The sequence below is a fragment of the Prionailurus viverrinus genome, chromosome A3, assembly GCF_022837055.1.
Source record: "Prionailurus viverrinus isolate Anna chromosome A3, UM_Priviv_1.0, whole genome shotgun sequence".
NCBI lineage: Eukaryota > Metazoa > Chordata > Mammalia > Carnivora > Felidae > Prionailurus > Prionailurus viverrinus.
In genome coordinates, this window is record NC_062563.1 from 23,007,770 (window position 1) to 23,026,256 (window position 18,487).

The window sequence follows — 18,487 nt, forward strand, 5'->3', positions numbered from 1 at the left end:
AAAGAAGGGTGTCAGAGGATGACTTGGATGGGAGATATTCAGGCAGGGAGAGGGGTCTCCAAACCCAAGACCCACAACATTGATGGAGAATTTGAGGCACAGGGAGGGGCCAGAACCCACCCAGAGTGACACAGGAGAGAGGAAACTAGAACTCGGGGCTCTGAGCAAGGAGCAAGGGTATATTCCAGGCTAGGAAACTATCCAATTCAGCTGAGAGCTTCAAGTGCTGACAGGAAGTACCTCCAAGCATGTGTATCTGGTGTGTGTGCGTGTGTGTGTGTGTGTGTGTGTGTGTGTGTACGTGTGTACACATGCATGTGGAAATGTGCAGGTGCAGAGAATGCAGTTGGTAGGAGCTGGGGGTAGGGTGGTGGGGTGGAGGTGGGGGGGGTGCCTGGGTGATGCCAAGCCTCCTTTGTGGTTCAGAGGGAGTGGGAGAGACACAGAAGGGGAGGCTAGGGAGGGAAGAGGGCCAGAAACTGGGAGGGGAGGAAGTGGGGGCCATAGGGAGGGAACAGGGCTGAAGGAGGCAAACCAAAGGCTAAGATGAGAAGAGGGGGGTGGAGAGCAGGGGAAACAGGAAGAAAGGGATGGAGAAAGGGAGGGAGGAGAGGAGAACGAGCACTAATGGAAGCTGGGCAGAGGAAGAGAAGAGAGGAAGTGGGAGGAAGAATTTTCTTTGTTCTTTCTTCTCTTTCCCAGAGGGTGAGAGGAGGCAAGAGGGGCCATGACTGAGGGGGTGATGGCACCCCTGTGGCCCCTTCCAGGTAGGTCCTTTGGCTGAGAGGGGCACGTGTATATATAGCCAAGCTGCTGCTTCCCCTCCCATCCTAGCTGGAGTTGACCCTGCCTGCCAGTCACCTGCCAGAGCTATTTCTGGAATGTGGAATCTGGGTCAGAAAGGGGGAGGGAGGGTGAGAGGGGGTGGTGGCAGCGGTACTGGCAGCTGGGAAGCTGGCGAGCTCTAAGTGGGTGGGTGGGTGGGCAGCTCCATGTTCTGCCTAAGGCCAGTCCTCCCCTTCCAGGCTCTCACTGCCTCAATAACCACTCCTCACCCATATCCTCCTACTTTCTTGCATATGGCCTGAGTACATACATGCCCATGAGAGAGTGACAAAGAACTTTCAACCCCTCAGCAACTTGGGGGCTCAGCACAGCCGTGGTGGGGGGTGTGTGTGTGCACATGACCAGAATTCTCACTTCCTGGGAGGAGGCAGCCTTCTGAGCAGGGGTGACCCCTGTGGGGAAACAATGGCTGAATGAGGGTGGGCCTGTGTGTTGGTGTTAGTGTGGGTCTACGTGGAGGAAGGGCATTATGGGTAAGATTGCCAAGGTCTACTGATTAAGGATGACACATATATAAGGGGGGTGCTGTTTACAATACAAACATAATTGAATTATATACTTATTATGACAAAATCGTGGCAGATGGCAGTAAAAGACCTTATTCTCATAAAAATTGTGCATCATGACAATTTTTCAGCATACGGCAATTAAGTGTCTGGAGGGGAGTGCCTTTTCCTAACCCGGCACAAAGATACCATATGGACCAGCTGCAGCTCTGGGCACAGGCTTGAAAATCTGGTGGCTTTGGTTTTCCCTGTGAGGCAGGTGAGTTTACCTGCTGAGCATAAGGGGAATCAGAGGGTGGAGGAGAGACGAGCAAGTATATAGTGGTCACTGTGGAGACCTGAGGGAAGGCTGACCAGGGATATGTCAGGGGTGAATTTTTCTTATGGCTCCAATCTGCTAGAGGCACGACTTCCTCACAGGTGTGGAGGTGGTATGAGTCTTGCAGATATATATGTCTGTGAGTGCGTATATGCAGGTATATGTAGAGATCAAGTGTATATATGCTTGATCTCAGATACATCTGAGAGTATCAGTGTGCATGTGTTTTTATAATTTTTTAAATCCTATATAGCTCTGAGGGTATACAACTTCCTGTACGTCTACAAAAGGAGGTTCACGTGGGCACATAGGTCTGGGTAGGTGTGAGATGTTGCTACGTGATACTTTCTTAAGTGTCTTGGTTTGGACTAAAGCCCCCAAACTAGGAATAACTGGAGGTTCACATCCCTACATTTAAAGCCAGATGTGCCAGGTGTTGAATCAACCGTACAAGATAGACTGGTGGGAGGGTCGGGGGAGCTGTGGCTGATTGAATTTTTGGCCTCTTTTAAACATTTTTTAAATGTTTATTTATTTTTGAGAGAGAGACAGCCAGAGCATGAGCAGGGGAGGGACAGAGAGAGGGAGACACAGGATATGAAGCAGGCTCCAGGTTCTGAGCTGTCAGCACAGAGCCTAATGTGGGGCTCGAACTCACACACCACAAGATAACGATCTGAGCCAAAGTCAGACGCTTAACTGACTAAGCCACCCAGGCACCCCCCTCTTTTTCTTTTTAGATTCTAGGTTAAACAATCAAGAGAAGCCACATCCAGACCTGACATAAATCATGAGATCTTGCTGTTATGACTGGATGAGACTTTGGGAGTCTTGGGGATAAGTGTATTTTCTATGTGAGAGGGACATGAATAAATGTAGTCAAGAGAGTGGACTACAGTAGATTCAATTATTGACCCTAATTTTTCACCCCTCCCTGTATCCACACCATTGCCATAAAAATACAGTTCCTTACACGAAAGTAGGAGGGTACCTCGCTGTCTCCTTTGAGCTTAGTCATATGACGACCTTTAGCCAACAGAATTTCAGTAGATAGCACACCAACAGGGGCCTTGAAATGTGCTAATTAGTTAAGCTTGCTCTCTTATGCTTCTGCCATCACTATGAGAAGAACATGCCCTGGCTGGGCCACCAATGCCAGGAGGATCCCTTTGGTTCTACGAGGAAGATGAGAGAGATGTGGAATAGGTCTGTTCCAGCTGACCCCCACAAATTTGGGAGCAAGAAATAAGTGTTAATTGTTGCATTACACTAATTTTGTGGTTGTTTGTTATGCAGAACTATTGTAGAAATAGCTGCTCAATGCAGGGACCCAAACAGTTCTGGGACATGTAGTCCATGACCCATCCTTAGTCCATTCGTGAGACATTGGGTTTGCAGAAGATTTGGGACTGAGGGTCTATTTGAAAAAAATTGCCGGTGTGCTATGTGTCCCCCCAGGCCCACCTGATGCTTAGAGAACTTCTCATGGGCCTGATGATATGGGGAATCTGACCCCTTACCTGAGGTTCCTATGGGACTGTAGCAGAGTACCTGGGAGAGCATGGCAGGGATCCCTTGGATTTGGAGGCTCTAGAACGTGGGCCTCAGCATCTGCTAGGAGACCTCTGAAATGGAGAGACTGGTATGGTTACCAATGACAGCAGGTCTAGAAGAAAGGCCGTAGCAGACAAGCCCATACTTTCCGAGTCCCACATGGCAAGAGCCTCATTTTCACACAGGTAAAGTGGGAGTCAAGGAAGAAAGTACGGCTGGAGTTGTCATCAGAGGACTTTGCCCAAGATGACTGCCTGGCAGGGCCAGGTACCCTAACAAAGAGAAGTGGAGTGAAGGGGAGGGGGACCAGCAGCTGGAGACACTAAGGGGGAATAAGCAGCAGTGGGCTGGAGGGGGACTGCCCATGTCAGGAAAGGAGGCACCATGAGGGCCCTGCAGGACAGAAGAAACTCCAGAAGCACGACTTAGCAGAAAAAGCCAGCATACTGCATCTGTTATATAGAAAGTCCTGACACCAGACAACACCCGCACTTAGCTACCTTCCTGTCCCGCCTGGAGGGACCAGAAACGGCCAGTAGTGAACAAGGAACAGAGAAGACACTAACCACCATACCCAGCTCCCTACCATGGGCTTCGTAGCCTGAGTTAGGATCTACCTGCAGAAGCATAAGATCTGAGGTTGATAAGACCGAAGGCTTGCAGTGAGTCCAGACGGGACTCTTAATACCTAAAAATGAGACTATTCCTTAAAGTCTAAAAGTGACTGAGAAAATTTCAGGGATCTGCCCAGATATCACCCAGGGTTTGAAAGGCAATAGTGAAACAAAGTAGTTTCTGGCTCTGCCCCCTGCAAAGACCAGTTCATTCACTCAGTAAACTAATTTTCTGTACATAGAACAGCCATAGGATTCAAGTTCATTTATTTATATCAAATACCAATTGAGCACTCGAAACATGTCTCTTTTCCTACAACAATCCAATCCCAACTGCTTTAGATTGCCAAGAAAGTCAGGGTCAAGCCTGAGAACCAGCAATAATAGCTCCCACCATGTGCAAGGCTGCCTGAACACTCCCTACATACAGTCTTATTTCGTCTCCCCAAGAGCTCTCTGGGGTCTGGCTTATGCTTCAATTTATAGATGAGGAACCTGAGACTGTGGAAGGAAAACTAGCTAGCCAGAGTAGGATCAAAGCTCTATACTAAACCAGAAATTGTTTATGATTTTCTTTGGTCTTGATTTTCACGGCTTGCTCTGTGGCACAGAGTTCCCTTTTTCTCTGATCAGGCATGGACTGTCTCCAGAGGACTTAGAACAGGTATCAGGAAGGACAGGTTGTCTCTGTGACTATGAGAGAAACTTACAAACTCACCCCTCTGAGAAGGCTCCATGCAGATGCCATCCTCTTGCCTGTAGGTTCTAACCCTCCAGATAGGTTCACCTATTGTCTACGGAGCTAATCCAAACAGGGAGGCAGGGCTGCAGTAAGCCCTGCCCACCAGCAGGTGGCTGCTCTGAGCCAGGGTCTGGACAGTCCCTAATATCCAAGTATCCCAAAGCAGGAGCCCTCTGTGACTCCCTCACCCTACTGCTGGTGATGACATCTGCCTCTGTGACCTCCATTTGACCTCCAATTTGCCAGCTTGTGGGAAGTTCAGTCTGAGGGCCTCTTGCTTTTGCTCCTAACCATCCCTCCAGCCCTGGCTAGCCCACCATAGATTCTTCCCAGGCATTCCCCGCATCTGATCTACCAGGAATTGTCCTCAGGTCCCCGTGTGAGAAACAAAAAGAACCCCCTCATCTCAGTACTCACTCGGAAGCGTGCGACTGTTGCTGAGGCTGCCAGTGCTGGGCGGGGGGGAGAGGGACTGCAGGGAGACACTGTCCTCCTCCTGCGAGCAGCCCGCCTGGATGGCCCGCAGGTAGCTGTGGCTGCGGGAGCGAAAGTAGCTGGGCAGCGGCAAGTCCAGTGCCTCCGCTGCTGCAGACTCTGCTTCACTGCAGGCCGACTCGCAGGCTGCCTCATACTGGTCGCTCAGATCTGCCTCCCGTACCTATCCGGGCAAAGGCGGGCGTCAGGGGTCAGCAGTGCCCATTCTGGAGGGACTGGGCACTTGGTGGATGACTCAGCTTCAGGGCTGGAGAGTCTGTGGGGCCTCAAGTCAGCCCACCCTTTCCTCCCATGTCACTCAAGGTACTGGGTGGGCAGATGGAACCCTTAAGAAATATATACAGCCCCTGTCACTTCTCTGGACCTCAATTTTCCCATGTCTACAATGCAGGAGAAACTGTTAAGGATAACTTAATAGATCTTGTGTGTCCATACTGATCAATTGATAGGTTTTGAGGTCACATCTGAATTCAGCCAGAAAGAAGGCTATAATCAATTCCTAATGTCTACCTTGAATGTTGGAATGGGAAGTGGCAGTAGATGTGCTAGATATTTACCATCTTATGGTCCAATCCCTTTATTTTCGCAAGGAAACTGAGGGCCAGTGAGGGGAAGATACTTGCCAGGTGTACCCAATGAGGAAGTGGCTGAATCAGTACTCTAAATGTGAATTTAAGGAAGATTAATGTAGCCCTGTGGTACAGAATGAATGTTGGGAAGGGAGTCTGGAATGGAGGCAGAGGCCAGAGATGAAGCTGATGCAATAGTCTGGTGAGAGAAGATAAAACTGGAATAAGGGTAGTGGCAGTGAGGATTGATTAGTGATGTCTGCCATGGGCAGTATGGAGAATGGGGACGTGTATGCTATGCGCCATCTCACATCCAGTTCAACCTTGTCTAGGTGGTTTCTAAGTGTCTCTCTAGAGATGGCCATCCAAGGTCCTACAGATCTGCAGTTGAGAGTGTGGGCATACAGGACTCTCCAAGGGTCCTGGAAGGGTATGTCTGACCCAGGTCTCAGGGCATGATGGTAACTGGAGACCACACAGTATAATCTGAGGAGTCAGCTGGCAAAGGATGGATACTGAATGGAAGTCCTGGGGGAGGCCTGCGCAAGAAGGGAGAGGGCAGAGGTTGACTGAGCACCATGTGGAGGAGAGATGGAGCTGGGCCTGGGACCAGCTCTGCCTTGGACCTGGCTGTGTGACCTCCAAGTATCACTATCCTCTGGGTCAGTGTCTCCTATCTAAATGAAATGGGATGCTTGTGTACTTGTCTGGCACTGCATCAGGTAAAACGACTAGATGGATCATCACCCAATCTGCAGCATATGTTTGGAAAGCTCTAAATTTGTGCTGTCCAATATGGTAGCAGCTAACCATGTGTGGCTATTTAGGCGTAAATTAATTTAAATTAAAATTCAGTTCCTTAGCTACACTGGCTACATTTCACTTGCTCATGCTATCTTACTGGACAGCATGTAGTACACAACATTCCCACCTTCACAGAAAGTTCTATCGGACGATACTGATAAACTGAAATGCAGGCCATGTGGCATACCCAAAACTCATCTAGAGTGGGTATTCAAGAGATAGGTGTTTATCCTCCACAGGTACAACCTGAAGTACACTGAAAGGCCCTCGTGATTGCCAAGGGCAATGAGGTCTTGCTTAGGGACTACAGCCATGGCATAGCTCTGGAACTAGGCTGCCAGAGTTTCAACCCTGGGTCCATCATTTCCTTGTAATATGAATGTAGGCAAGTCACTTAACTGCTCTGTGCCTCAGTTTCCGCATCTATAAAATAGGGACTAATTATAGACCAGATTTCATAGGATTGTTGTCAAGATTAAATGAGATAATTCATATCACATGCTTAGAACAGTGTCAGGAGAGTAAGCACCTGGTGACCTGTCCCTATTATTATAGGCAGCTCTGTGAGGTGAGTACAAGGATTTGTAAATATTGGCTAAGATGCTCACAAGCTCTGGAGGGCAGGCCAATGGGTCAGGGCTGTTGGTATGTATATCTCTGAGGATATACTGTGTGCAGGGAATGCCCTGGAATTTTGTATGTTAACACATCACATCCTTACCACAAGCCTGTGGAAGTTAGGGGAGAAGGAGGTCACTTGGCTCACTGTGGGCTCCCCAAAGACCCTCTGGAATAACGTGTTTGATAAGAACCATGACATGAGGGTGGAGGCACACGAAGCATCCATAGCTGGAGTCAGGAGATGAGGGGCCAGGCCCAGATTTGCCCCTTGGACAGGTCCCTTGTTCACTGCTGGCTGCAATGAGGGGGTGAGCTTGGAGTACCTTTCCTGTCTCTCTTTATGGCCTTGGGGCTGGGGCCTGGGAAGGAGGAGAGGGCCACTTCCAGGGGCAGGATGGGTGTGTATGGGAAGGGGGCACCGTTAGGGCAACCAGACAGTGCCAGGACTGGCACCACCTCCACCAAGTTTTGTAAAATTGAAAAGTCTCTGCATTCATGCCAACACCCCAACATACTTAAAGGTCTTGCTGGAGCCCAAGAAAGGTGGCCAATACCACCAGCCCGCGGCCATCAACTTGTCCAAATAAAAGTCTCCTAGCTAGAAGACTCTCAGGGTATGCTTTCTCTTATCCCAGGATTATTTCTTCCCCCATCCATAGGACTAGCCCATTCTTTCCCATTTTTAAGAAGAGGAAACTGAGGCACAGAACAATGAAGTGAAAGGGCCAGTGAGTGGAAGGTCAGGGCAGAGTGTGGGTCTCACTGGACGTGACTTTCCTGGTGCTGGCTCTGTTTCCTGGTTCTGGCCTGGGCAGGGGCTAAGACCACTCAGATGCCAGGTGTCAGGCCGAGCCCTGGACTCTGGGATCAGGGTACAAGAGAATGGCAAGCATACTGACCTGCTGCTCATGGCCAAACAACTGGGGGATCAGGGAGGCCTGTCCAAAAATCTGCAGGAAAGAGAGGGGGAGGGTTATGGGGAGACCAAAGGTGGGAACTGGGGTAGGGGATTCAGGCTCAGCTGCAAGAGAACTAGTGGATGGCTGGTCTAACCTCCCCAGACTGGCTGAGGCCTAGGTGCTAGGAGGTCTCACTTAGCTTCCTTCAGGGATGGGAGGCTCACTCCTTCCGGGGCTGGGTGCTACTGACGATTTGTAATCGGCGGTTTACACATGTTTCTTTTGGTCTGGCCCCTGGGAGATGCCCTGTCTGCTGCCTCTCACCTAGGCAGGTGGCTCCCCCACCCCCAGATCTACAGATTAGGCCCAGAACCCAGAGACTTCTCTTCCCTGGTCAGGGCCTACATATCCTAGTGCCTGGTGGGAAGGGGGCTCCTTCTGGCAGGAGTCAAGGCCTCAGAGACACAGCCAGAGGGATATCTCGGACTTTAGGGGCACATATGTGGCTTGGATCAATCTTCTAGGGGTAAGGGTTTGAGAGCTCAGAGGGCCCTGGCCTAGGAGAGGGCTGGGCTGGACAGAGGGCAGTGGCAGAGACCTGGTGGCATCCCCAGCCTGGCTGATTCCATGTGCTCTTTTGTGTAGCCAAAGGACAAAAGTGTTCCTTCCAGATGCCAGGGCCAGGCAGAGGTGAAGATGAGTTGTCTGAGAGAGGAAGACTCAGAGAGAAACATGGATGTGGGACCTACCAGAGGGAGTTGGAGAAAAATGTGTATGAGGAGAGAGAAAAACAGAGGGAGACAGATACAAAGAGGAAGACTGAGGGACAAGAGAACATGGTAGGATGGGAGACACAGGGAGGGAAGCCACCCATTCAGCAAACACCTATGTGCCCTGTGCCTCGTGCTGAGGTCAAGGACGCCATGGGGAACCACACAGCAATGCCCCACTTGCAGGGGGCTCCCAGTCTTAAGAGTGAGACAGACACCAAGTAAATAAACAGATATAATTCCAGATAGGATAGTGCTGTCAAGAAAATGAAGCAGGGTAAGGGAACAGTGCCCTTGGGGCTCCTTTAGAAAACCATAGGGCAGGTTCCCCTGAAGTGACATTTGAGCCAAGACCAGAAAAACAGAGAAGAACCAGCTGAGCAAATATCTGAGAGAGGGGTACTCCTGGGAGAGGGAACAGCAAATGCAGAAATCAGGACAGGAATTGGGTGTGTGTGTGTGAGGAGCAGAAAGGAGGCCAGTGTGGCTGGAACAGGGTGGCTGACAGAGCAAGTCTGAGATCCTGTGTGAGAGAGAGGCAGGTCGTACAAGTCTGAGTGAGGAGTCTGGCTTTCATTGAGGGCAGGTGGGAACCATGGAGGGTTTGGAACAGGAATGTGGTGTGATCTGCCTTACATCCTTCACAAGCTCCCTCTGGCCACTGGGAACAGAGTGCAGTTGACAGGCCTAGAGGCCAGGGCAACTGTTCATGTGAAATTTGGTGGGGCCTGGATGAGGATGGCAGGGACAGAGAGTCCGGGGTGCTCTATTCCTCCCCATGTCTGAGGTCAGTCTCCTTGGTTTGGGAACGACAGTGCTGGGGGCAGGGGGCTGGGGTTGGAGCGGGGTGGGGGGGGTGGCTTTGGCCAGGCGAGGAACAATGGAGTGGTGAGGAGCTGGGGTCCAAAAGCCTTCCAGGTCTAAGCAGTGCAAGCTTGGGCCATGGGGCTACACACAGTGGGACCTGCGGCCTGTTCCTGCCCAGAGAGGAGGCTGGGTCTGCACCTGGCGCCTCCATTGCCTCACTCTGCTACTACCAGCAGGTGTTGCCTTCTCTGGGCCTCACCTCCCCATCCACACCATGCGGGGAGCCCTTGAAACTTAGCTGATCCTCCCTTTGCAAACCCTAAAGTGCTGTGCATATGTCAGAGGCTGGGGTCTGGGTCTAGGTCTGACAGCCCCGGATCCCTGCCCAGCTTTGCCTTCTCCTTGCTGTGTGGCCTCACTTATCTGAGCCTCAGTTTCCTCATCTGTGAAATGGGGATATAAGTAATAAGCACACCCACCCCCGGAGGTGGCTGTGAGGGTTCAAGGAGTTGGTGGTTATGAGAATGAAAAAGTACAGCACAGTATGCTTATTGCTGTTAGTGGCAGAGGTGTCTGGACCCTGGAAGTCCAACTTTCCACTGAGCCGGTGGGCCTTGGAGGTCCAGAGTAGAGAAGCAACTTACTCAAGGTCACACAGCAAAATAACAATAATAACCTAAAGTTAGGCACCCTTTTCTGAGAACACTACATTCATTATCTCATTAATTCCTCACAACCTTTGAGATAGGAATTGTCACCTTTCTGTGGTAAATCAGGAAACTGAGGCTCAGGGAGGGAGTGACTTGTCCTGGGTCCATACTATCAGTGACAAGACTGGAACTCAAACCCAGGTTTCCAGTTACCTCTCTTCAGGGCTCCTGGGTCTATAGCAGTGGTGTGGTCCCTCCCTCAGGGCTCTCAGCTTAGTTCATGCAATGTCAGGCCCTGTGACTGCTCTCCAGGCACAGGACAGTCAGTGGGGCAGACATACATACACAGGCAGCTTCAGGAACAAAGACCAAACAGAAGCACAGTGCGGACATCTGGGGACTGCTCAACAGGGGCTGAGCCTGGATGTCTGTCCTCTTGGGTGAGAGCTCTCACACCCACTGACCATCTGGCTACCCACTACCCTCACCTGGCTGATGCAGCTGGAGTCGTTGAGGCTGTCGCTGACGGGATTGTAGTCCTCCTCCCAGCTCGGACACTTGGAGGGCAGCAGCATGTCCACTGAATCCAGGCGGTCCAGACTCCTGGTGAGGGTGGGGGGCAGACAGGGCTCAGCACACCCATTGTTCAGCCTGGGAAACTGAGGCCCCGAGGGGAAAAGACTGGCCAAGGTCATCCAGTGGCAGAGGGAAAAATGGAAGTCACTGCCAGCCTGTGTAGTGTTGGTGAGTGAAGGACAGTAGGTGGGTGTCAGGGTCAAGGAGCATGGGGAGAGCTCCCAGCTTTTGGAGGCTTGCATCTGGAGTGTGCAGGTGGTCCCCACCTGTCATGTCTGCTGCAGCCGCAAGGTGGCAGCACAAGCTCACTTTTGACCATCTCAAACCCAAGGCAGAGCATACCAGCCCAGTTCAGTGGCTGGAAGGAGTAGGTAGGTCAAGGCTCAGAGCCTTGATTTCAGGCTAGAACTGCCCAAACGGCATCAGTTTCCAGATGGTTCCAGATATCAGTTTCCACATGATATCCAGATGGCTTCCACCAGCCTCCCAAAGACTCACCACTTCCCATGGCCCTGGCTCTTCAATTTTTCTCACATCTATCTGACCCTGGGTTCCTCCTTCACCACTGCTCTGGGGTGAAGATTCAAGCACCCAACAGCTCAGGCCTTGACACAGATGAGCTTGGATTGGAATCCAACTTCCTCACTGGGTGACCGTGGGCAATCATAACCCCTTGCCTATGTCTCGGTTTCCTTACCTATAAAGTGGGGATGACAATGTGCCTGCCTGCTTGAGGATTCAGTAATGCAGATTAAAGTGCACTGGGGCAGGTAAAGAGCCCAGAGTACAGCAAGTGCTAACAGATGGTGCCCGTAACTATTGCTACTATTGTATTATTTAATTCCCTCTCATTCAAGGTCTCTACCTGGGTCCTGTCCACCTCTCCCACCTCAGTGCCCACTGGTCATTCACGGAGCTGTGGGATCTCAGTACTAGAAAGTGTCTTAGAAATCATCCAGCTTAACCCCCTCACTTAAAGATGGGGAAACTGAGACTCAGAGAGGGACAGACCTGGGACTGGACAATGGTGTCCTGAATTCCTACCTGGAGACCATTCTTTGCCTTCTGTCCCAGCGTGCACCCTTTAAGCAAATCCCTGTCCCAAGGAGACTTGGCTTCTCTGAGGACACTGCCCCTCCCTGCATCAGTGCTATGTTACTGCTTTCTTCCCTCTGTCAAAGTCTTCCCAGAAGGCTTGGCTCATGCCCCTAGTAGTTGAAGAACTAAGCTTGTTTCCTTTAACTCTCCTTTTTGTTTCTGACTTGCTTTAGTTTCTTTTCCTCAAAGGACTCTAAAACTGCCCTACTAAGTTTTACCTGGTTTGCACTTAGTGATGGGCTTTTCTGTAACTCCCCCCCCCCACCTTTTCTGTTCTGATTCCCATGGTAACTTCTGCATGTGAAGGCCTCACATCTAACATTTTAATTGTTGCTTTCTGTGTGCATGCATCTAATTTGTTCACACTTTCATTAATTCTTCCAAGTCTTAAAGCAACAGGATGGAGCTCAAATGGTGGAATTCTAGGCAGGGTGATGGGACAGGTGAAGGTTATCTATCTCCCTTTGACTTAGGGATATATCCACCTCCTCAGTCTTGGAGCTCACCACATGCATGAATTACAGGGGCAAGGGCAGAGGGGTCTCTGGCCTTCCCTGGTCAGTACCTTGCTGGTACAAGTGGTGGGCCCACTAAGGGCAGCGTTCTCCTAACCTGAAGAAGAGGGTTCCCTAGCACAGTTCTCCTGTGGGAGTGTAACTCACCTGGGCATGTGACTCCTGTGGGCAGGATTTACCTGGGCCACTCTAGAGAGATTCTCCTTATTGTTTAACAAAGGATGAGGCTCACCTGTGGTTGGGACTTAACTGTTGGGGGCTTATGGGGTGGTTCAACAAATGACAGCGTTCTCCAGAGTCACTTTATCAAATGCAGGGCCAACCTAAGGATGACATCTCTGGGAGAGGGCTAACCCAGGGGGCCTGGATCTTTGGGAGCCCGGGTTCACCCGGATCTTTGGCTGTACGGCAGGATTCGCCTATGGGGTGGGACTTTCCTAGGGGCCCGTAGCGGAGGAAAGCGAGGTTCCCAGGAGTGGGACGTACTTGTGAGGAGCTCATCCAGGGACTAGCCTTGCCCGTGTGCGGAGCCCGTGAGAGCGAAGGACGCTTTCCCAGGGAAGGAAGAGCTCACGAGCGGGAGGGGCTCCCAAAAGGGCAAGTTAGCCTGTGGGCGGGGCTCCCCGGAGGCAGGACTTCGGAGATGTCCTGGGGCTAGTACTCGGCGTTCCGGGGGGCGGCGCTTGCCTGTGGGCGGGGCTCTAGGAGGCGGGGCAGAGCGCTCACCTGCGGGGGTTGCTCTGCTCTCCCAGCGACTGCTGCGTGGCCCTCAGGTAGCTCTGGCGCCGCGCTGCCGTCTTGGGTGAGGGCTTGGGGCTGCCGCCGGACTCGTCGCTGTCCTCGTCACCCATGGCCTTGATGTAGCTGCCGCTGCGCATGCGCCTGCAGGGTATGGGGCCCTCGGCCGCGGAGTCCGCCTCGCGCGGGGACAGCAGCGCGGTGCTCCACTCGCCGCCGCCGCCGGGCACCTGAGGATGGGCGGACAGGCCTCAGCGAGGGTGGCGAGGGGTGGGGGGCAGCGCACACCCTCAGCGCGCCGCCGGCCGCCCAGCCTCGGGCACATCACCTGGGTAATGGTGCTCCGGACCCTGAAGCTCCCCGGCTCTCCACCTCGGAGGGTTTTGGCCTTCCATGCTGGGTACTGCCTTTGAAGCCACCTGGCAGCAGGGCAGAGCCCCAGGCTGGGAAGGATACTTGAGTTCCAGAGACAGCTCTGCCACAGCTTCACTGTGTGGCCTTAAGCAAATCCTTGCCTCTCTCGGGCCTCAGATTTCTCTCTCCATGGATCCCAGGCTGGGTGCGCCCCGGCCAAACCGCCCAGCCTATAAGATCACAATGGTATCCACTGCAGCTCCCCGATTCTGAGCACCCACTGTGTTCCTATCACTTCACTCTGTTATCTCAGAGGATAGCTTATGATCCCACTACACGGATGAGAACATCAGGCCAGAAAGAGGTCCTCAGACCTGGCACCAAGAGCCTGTCCTATGATGGGGACAGAGAGGACTGCTCAGAAGACACCAGCACATCAGCAGGGAGGCAGGGTTCTTGGAGCCAGTCAACATCCTGTATCTCATTGGTGGGTAAGCCAAGGCACAGGGTGCAGAGAGGCTTGTGGGAGTCTGGCAGCCAGGTGGTGACCTGGAACAAGGGCTGTTTTCCCATCTGACATGTATACACAGTGGACGTTCACTTCATGATCAAAGAGTACACACGTCTTAGTGCCTGCAGAGCCTCAGCCCAAGCACAGAGTAAACCCACCCTGCCATGTCCACATATCTCAGAGAGCAAGCAAGCATACCTTCCCCCACACACCCATCTCACCAAGGACACACCCCACGGCCTCCACTTCGCCACGTGCCCGCCCCTACACAAGTACACGGCGTGAACACAGAGCATACTCACACCCGTCCTCACAAACACAGTAAGCAACCACTACACCGTGGACACACTGCAACATGACCCTACTTCACTGTGTCTTTGCCTCAACATGTACAGAGTGCACAACCTCTCTAGGCTCTATACACTTCACCACAGATGTCCGGGTAACAAACATTTCTCAGTGTCCACACCATACCCATTCTTTACCTCATGCACAAATGCACACTCCCAGCATCACCACACCTACACAGACACCACATCCTTCTAGATGCCTGTACTGCCAGTGGCCAATTCTCGGCTAAGGGACAGTTCCTGTCTGGGACTCCCACCCCAGGACTCTCCCCTGTCCCATTTGACCCCCAGTTAACTGCCCAGCCAGTTACTAGGGCCTGCACATTCTATCTCCCATCTTCCCTACCTCCACCTGTCCCTTGGGAAGGTGACATTCTATATTCCTGCTTAAAACCTGTTGCTATCCCAGCATCCCCCCACCCACTTCCCATGACCCAAGCAGGCAGCACAAACCCCAGGGCCTGCAGGACCGTCCTTTCATGATGTTTCTGAAGCCTTTTCACATGATCAGACCAAACCACACCATTTTGAGAGAGAGCCAGGTCACACTCCATCCTTTCTGATGTTTCTAAACTAAGGAAGTGGATTGAGAACCACAAAAGCCTTAAATATATAAAATACTGCCTAGATTTCATTTTCCTGCTATTGAAAAGAAAATAGCTTTTCCCCCCATAGTCTCTGTCTTTGGAATTTTTATATAGAATGACAAGAACTCAGGGCTTTGTCAGACTTTGATGTTCATCTGCTTCAAAATGCATCTAATGTGTTCCCAAAGGCTGACCAGGTCTGTGCTGGCATACCCCCCAGGATGAAGCACTCACTACCTACAGAAGCAGCCCCTTCCATCTTGGTGGGTATTGAAATCTGCTTCCGTAACCTCCACCCAAGCTTGGGCTTTGCCCCCAGGAACTGTGCCCAGTTCATAGCCACTGGCCCTGCTCTTGACAGCCCCAGGGGATGTGTAGCAACAAAGATGTCTCTGAGCCTTCTGCCACTTTCCAGGAGTGTGCCGTTGATGCATAAGTGCCTGAATAAACATTAACATTTGAAAGAAGTTAGTCCTGAGCTGAAGCTGGGTTAGGGCCTCCTGAAGCCCTCCATGCTGATCTCCATTACACTCTGTTCACACTGACATGACTATCTGTTTATGCATCATTCTCTCCCAGCATTCTGATAATCGGGGCTCTGTCTCATCTATTTCTAGCTCTGTTCACTTAAATGTCCATCTGTTCCTCTACCCTTCTCTCTTCTCACATTTCCTGAGCACTACTTCTCTGCCAGACCCTGTCCTGGGCCTTAGGGACACACAGCTGCATCAGATGTGGTCCCTGTCTTCAAGGAGCCCATGGTCTCGTGCGGACAGCAGGCAGGAAGTCGGCAATTAGAACGCTATGCGATTGGTCCTGTGGGGAGGATGGATGGCACAGCTTCCAGATTTGTCCTCTAGAGGGCAGGTGCATGTTTTCGTTCCTACTCTGGGCTGGGCTCAGAAGAACCCTAATCAATGTCTGCTGAAAGCGTGACCAGTGGAAGGAATCCTCTTATTAAGCAGGTACTGCCAGACACCCATTTCACAGTGTTTACTCACAGAGGCCCAGAGTGAAGCGACTTTCCAAGTAAATCTGTGGTACAGCTGGCTCTCAGAACTGGTGCCTTCCCCACAGTCCTCACCCCACCCCTAACCCAGGCAGGGACCCACCTGCAGGTAATGGTAGGCTAGACCCTGGTGGCAGGATTTGGACTTTAGCAGGCTCTTATCCAAGGTGGCTGAGGTCTTCTGGCAGACCTCGTGGGCGTGGCTGAGGGTCAGAGTGGACCAGGAGCCCCGCTTGACATAGTTGGTGTCAGTGCCCACCCCGAGGCTGGGACAGGCAGCTGGGGGTGCAGGAGGGGGTGGTGGGGCAGTCAGCTCGGTGGTGGTGTTTTTGGCTGCTTTGAGCATGTGCCCACTGATGGTGTTGTAGGCGTGCATGAAGTAGCGTGGCTGGCTGCGTTCCGCCTGTCGCCCTAGCGTCATCAGCCCAGAGGCTGGGCCACTGCTGCGGAAGGCGCCACTCTCGCCGTCCAAGTTGTCATCAGAGCTCCACCAGCCCGAGATGTTGGAGCGGCTACGCCTTTTGGGCTCCCCAGCCTTGGCCCGCTCCTTGCTCTTGGCCCTCCGGCCCTTGCCGTCCTCCAGGCCACCTTTCTTGCTGCCATTGCCACCAATCTTGCCTGCCGTGCCCTCCAGTGAGGGTGCCTTGGTGAAGAAGAGCCGCTGGACTGAGTGGACCAGGTGGCGGATGCGGCCAGGACTCTCACCACGGGCCTTGGCCTCACCACGGGGGAACTGGAGCGTACTAAAGCCATCGCGGTGGATGGGCAGCTGCTTCTCAAACTGGTCCAGGAGGTTGGCGGGCAGCCGGTTGATCTTGGTGGCCTGGGCATGGCTGGGAAAGGGGCTCTCCTCCGGCACCTCGAAGTGGGAGTTATAGTGGATGCGGGGAAAGGTGCTGCTTGGAGGCGGCAGCTGGTTGTTGAGTGGGAAGAGACCATCCCCAGGCAAAGCGTTCTGGCCAGGGAAGCGAGCCTCGCGGGCAAAGGCCTCCGTGGGCGATAGCAAATAGGGGTTGCGGTCAGGCCCTGCAAACAGGGGCTCATGTGGTGGGTCCAGGCTGTCGGAGAGGTGGCGGGGGCGGCTGTCACCGAGGCCTTTCATGATCCCAGCCCTCGGGGCAGGGGCCGTCGCCCTAGTGGGGCGCCCGGGTTGCCTCTCCCGGGCGGCAGCTGTCCTGAGGGAGAGAAGACAGAGAATAATCAGCTGAGTTTGGAGGGGGACAGGGTTCCAGGAGTGTCCTCCAGACCCCCACAGATATCAGGATTGGGAGGATTACTGAAGACTCTTGGCCTACCTTAACATTTTGGGGTGGAGGACAAGAATACAAATGGAGGCCCACAAGATCCCATGCTGGCCCTGGAAGCAGGCCTGAGCTCATTTGGGTAGGGAATTCCAGGGTCCCCAGTATCCAGAGTATGGCTCTGAGTGAGCATGTCCCCTTGGCCCCTGAACATTCTTGCCTATAAGGAAGAACATGGTTGTAAGAGGGCCAGAGAAGCCTTCTATTTTTTTTAATGTTTATTTATTTTTGAGAGAGAGAGAGAGAGAGAGAGCGAGAGCGAGCAGGGGAGGGGCAGAGAGAAGGGAACAGAGGATCCAAAATGGGCTCTGCACTGACAGCAGCGAGCCTGATGTGGGGCTTGAACTCATAGACCTCAAGATCATGACCTGAGCTGAAGTCGGACATTCAACCCATTGAGCCACCCACGCGCCCCGCCCCCCCCCCCCCCCCCCCCCAGAGGAGCCTTCTAAAGAGTGGGGTCCAGGATAAGGCCTGTCTCACCTGGGTCTGAGGGCAGTACTGTCCAACTCTTACTTTAGCAGAGGATTCTTACATCAAAAATAGACCCTCTATAAAAACCTGCTCTGTCCCTCAACAGATGTCTACCAAGTGTGACTTCTGCACTAGGTGCTAGAGGCTCCAACATCACAGAAGCCAATAAGCCCATTAGCACATCATTTCCAACTGGGATAAATCAATGATGGTCAGCCTGGAACAGAGTTCCCAGTGAGTCAATAACAGGAGCACATCCTCAGGACTGGGTGGACAGGACAAGGCCTTGGTTGAGGGTGGCATTTAAGTAGAACCACTATGACCCAGTTTCCCCATTTGTAAAATAGGGCAGTTGGACTGGTTAGATCTTCCATCCAGGACCATGCAGGAAATACCAGTCTCAAACTTAGGCAAGTACCTTTCCTTTCTGGGCCTCAGTCTTCCCGGAGGGGAGTTAGTGAGGTTTCTGAGCCCTGGCCCCACCACCAGCTCTACTCAGAGGAGTCCCAAGGCTTGCTGTGGACTGTGTGCTTGGCGTGCGGAGTATCTGAAAGTAATCAGTGTGGCTGGAACAGAGCAAGTGAGGACAAGGGCAGTGGGGACAGAGCTCTTGGAGGGGTGGGCCAGGTCAGAGTGGCCAGGCTCTGGCTGAAGCCAAGAGTGGTAGGCAGAATGATCGCTCCCAAAGTTGCCCACGTCCTAATCCCCCAAACCTATGATTATGTTATTTTACATGTTAAAAGGCCCTTTGCAGATATGATTAACAATCTTGAGATGG

At 52.4% G+C, this 18,487-nt stretch overlaps 1 protein-coding gene across 3 annotated transcripts in view; it reads right to left on the minus strand.

The window, feature by feature from the left end:
- DLGAP4 (DLG associated protein 4) overlaps window positions 1-17,080 on the minus strand; it is an 86,835-nt gene extending 69,755 nt beyond the window's left edge. Inside the window, exons 1-5 of one of the 3 annotated variants that reach the window (XM_047851719.1) lie at window positions 16,038-17,080; window positions 13,112-13,353; window positions 10,685-10,799; window positions 7,970-8,020; window positions 4,999-5,239 (exon numbers count right to left, since the gene is read on the minus strand). In XM_047851719.1, the coding sequence (XP_047707675.1) occupies window positions 4,999-5,239; window positions 7,970-8,020; window positions 10,685-10,799; window positions 13,112-13,353; window positions 16,038-17,036 (1,648 nt within the window). In that variant the 5' untranslated portion in view covers window positions 17,037-17,080. Of the gene's footprint in view, window positions 1-4,557; window positions 4,592-4,998; window positions 5,240-7,969; window positions 8,021-10,684; window positions 10,800-13,111; window positions 13,354-16,037 lie in introns of those variants that run through there. The other 2 variants (XM_047851712.1, XM_047851717.1) reach the window with 2 other exon arrangements.
- Between the last annotated feature and the right edge of the window lie 1,407 nt (window positions 17,081-18,487).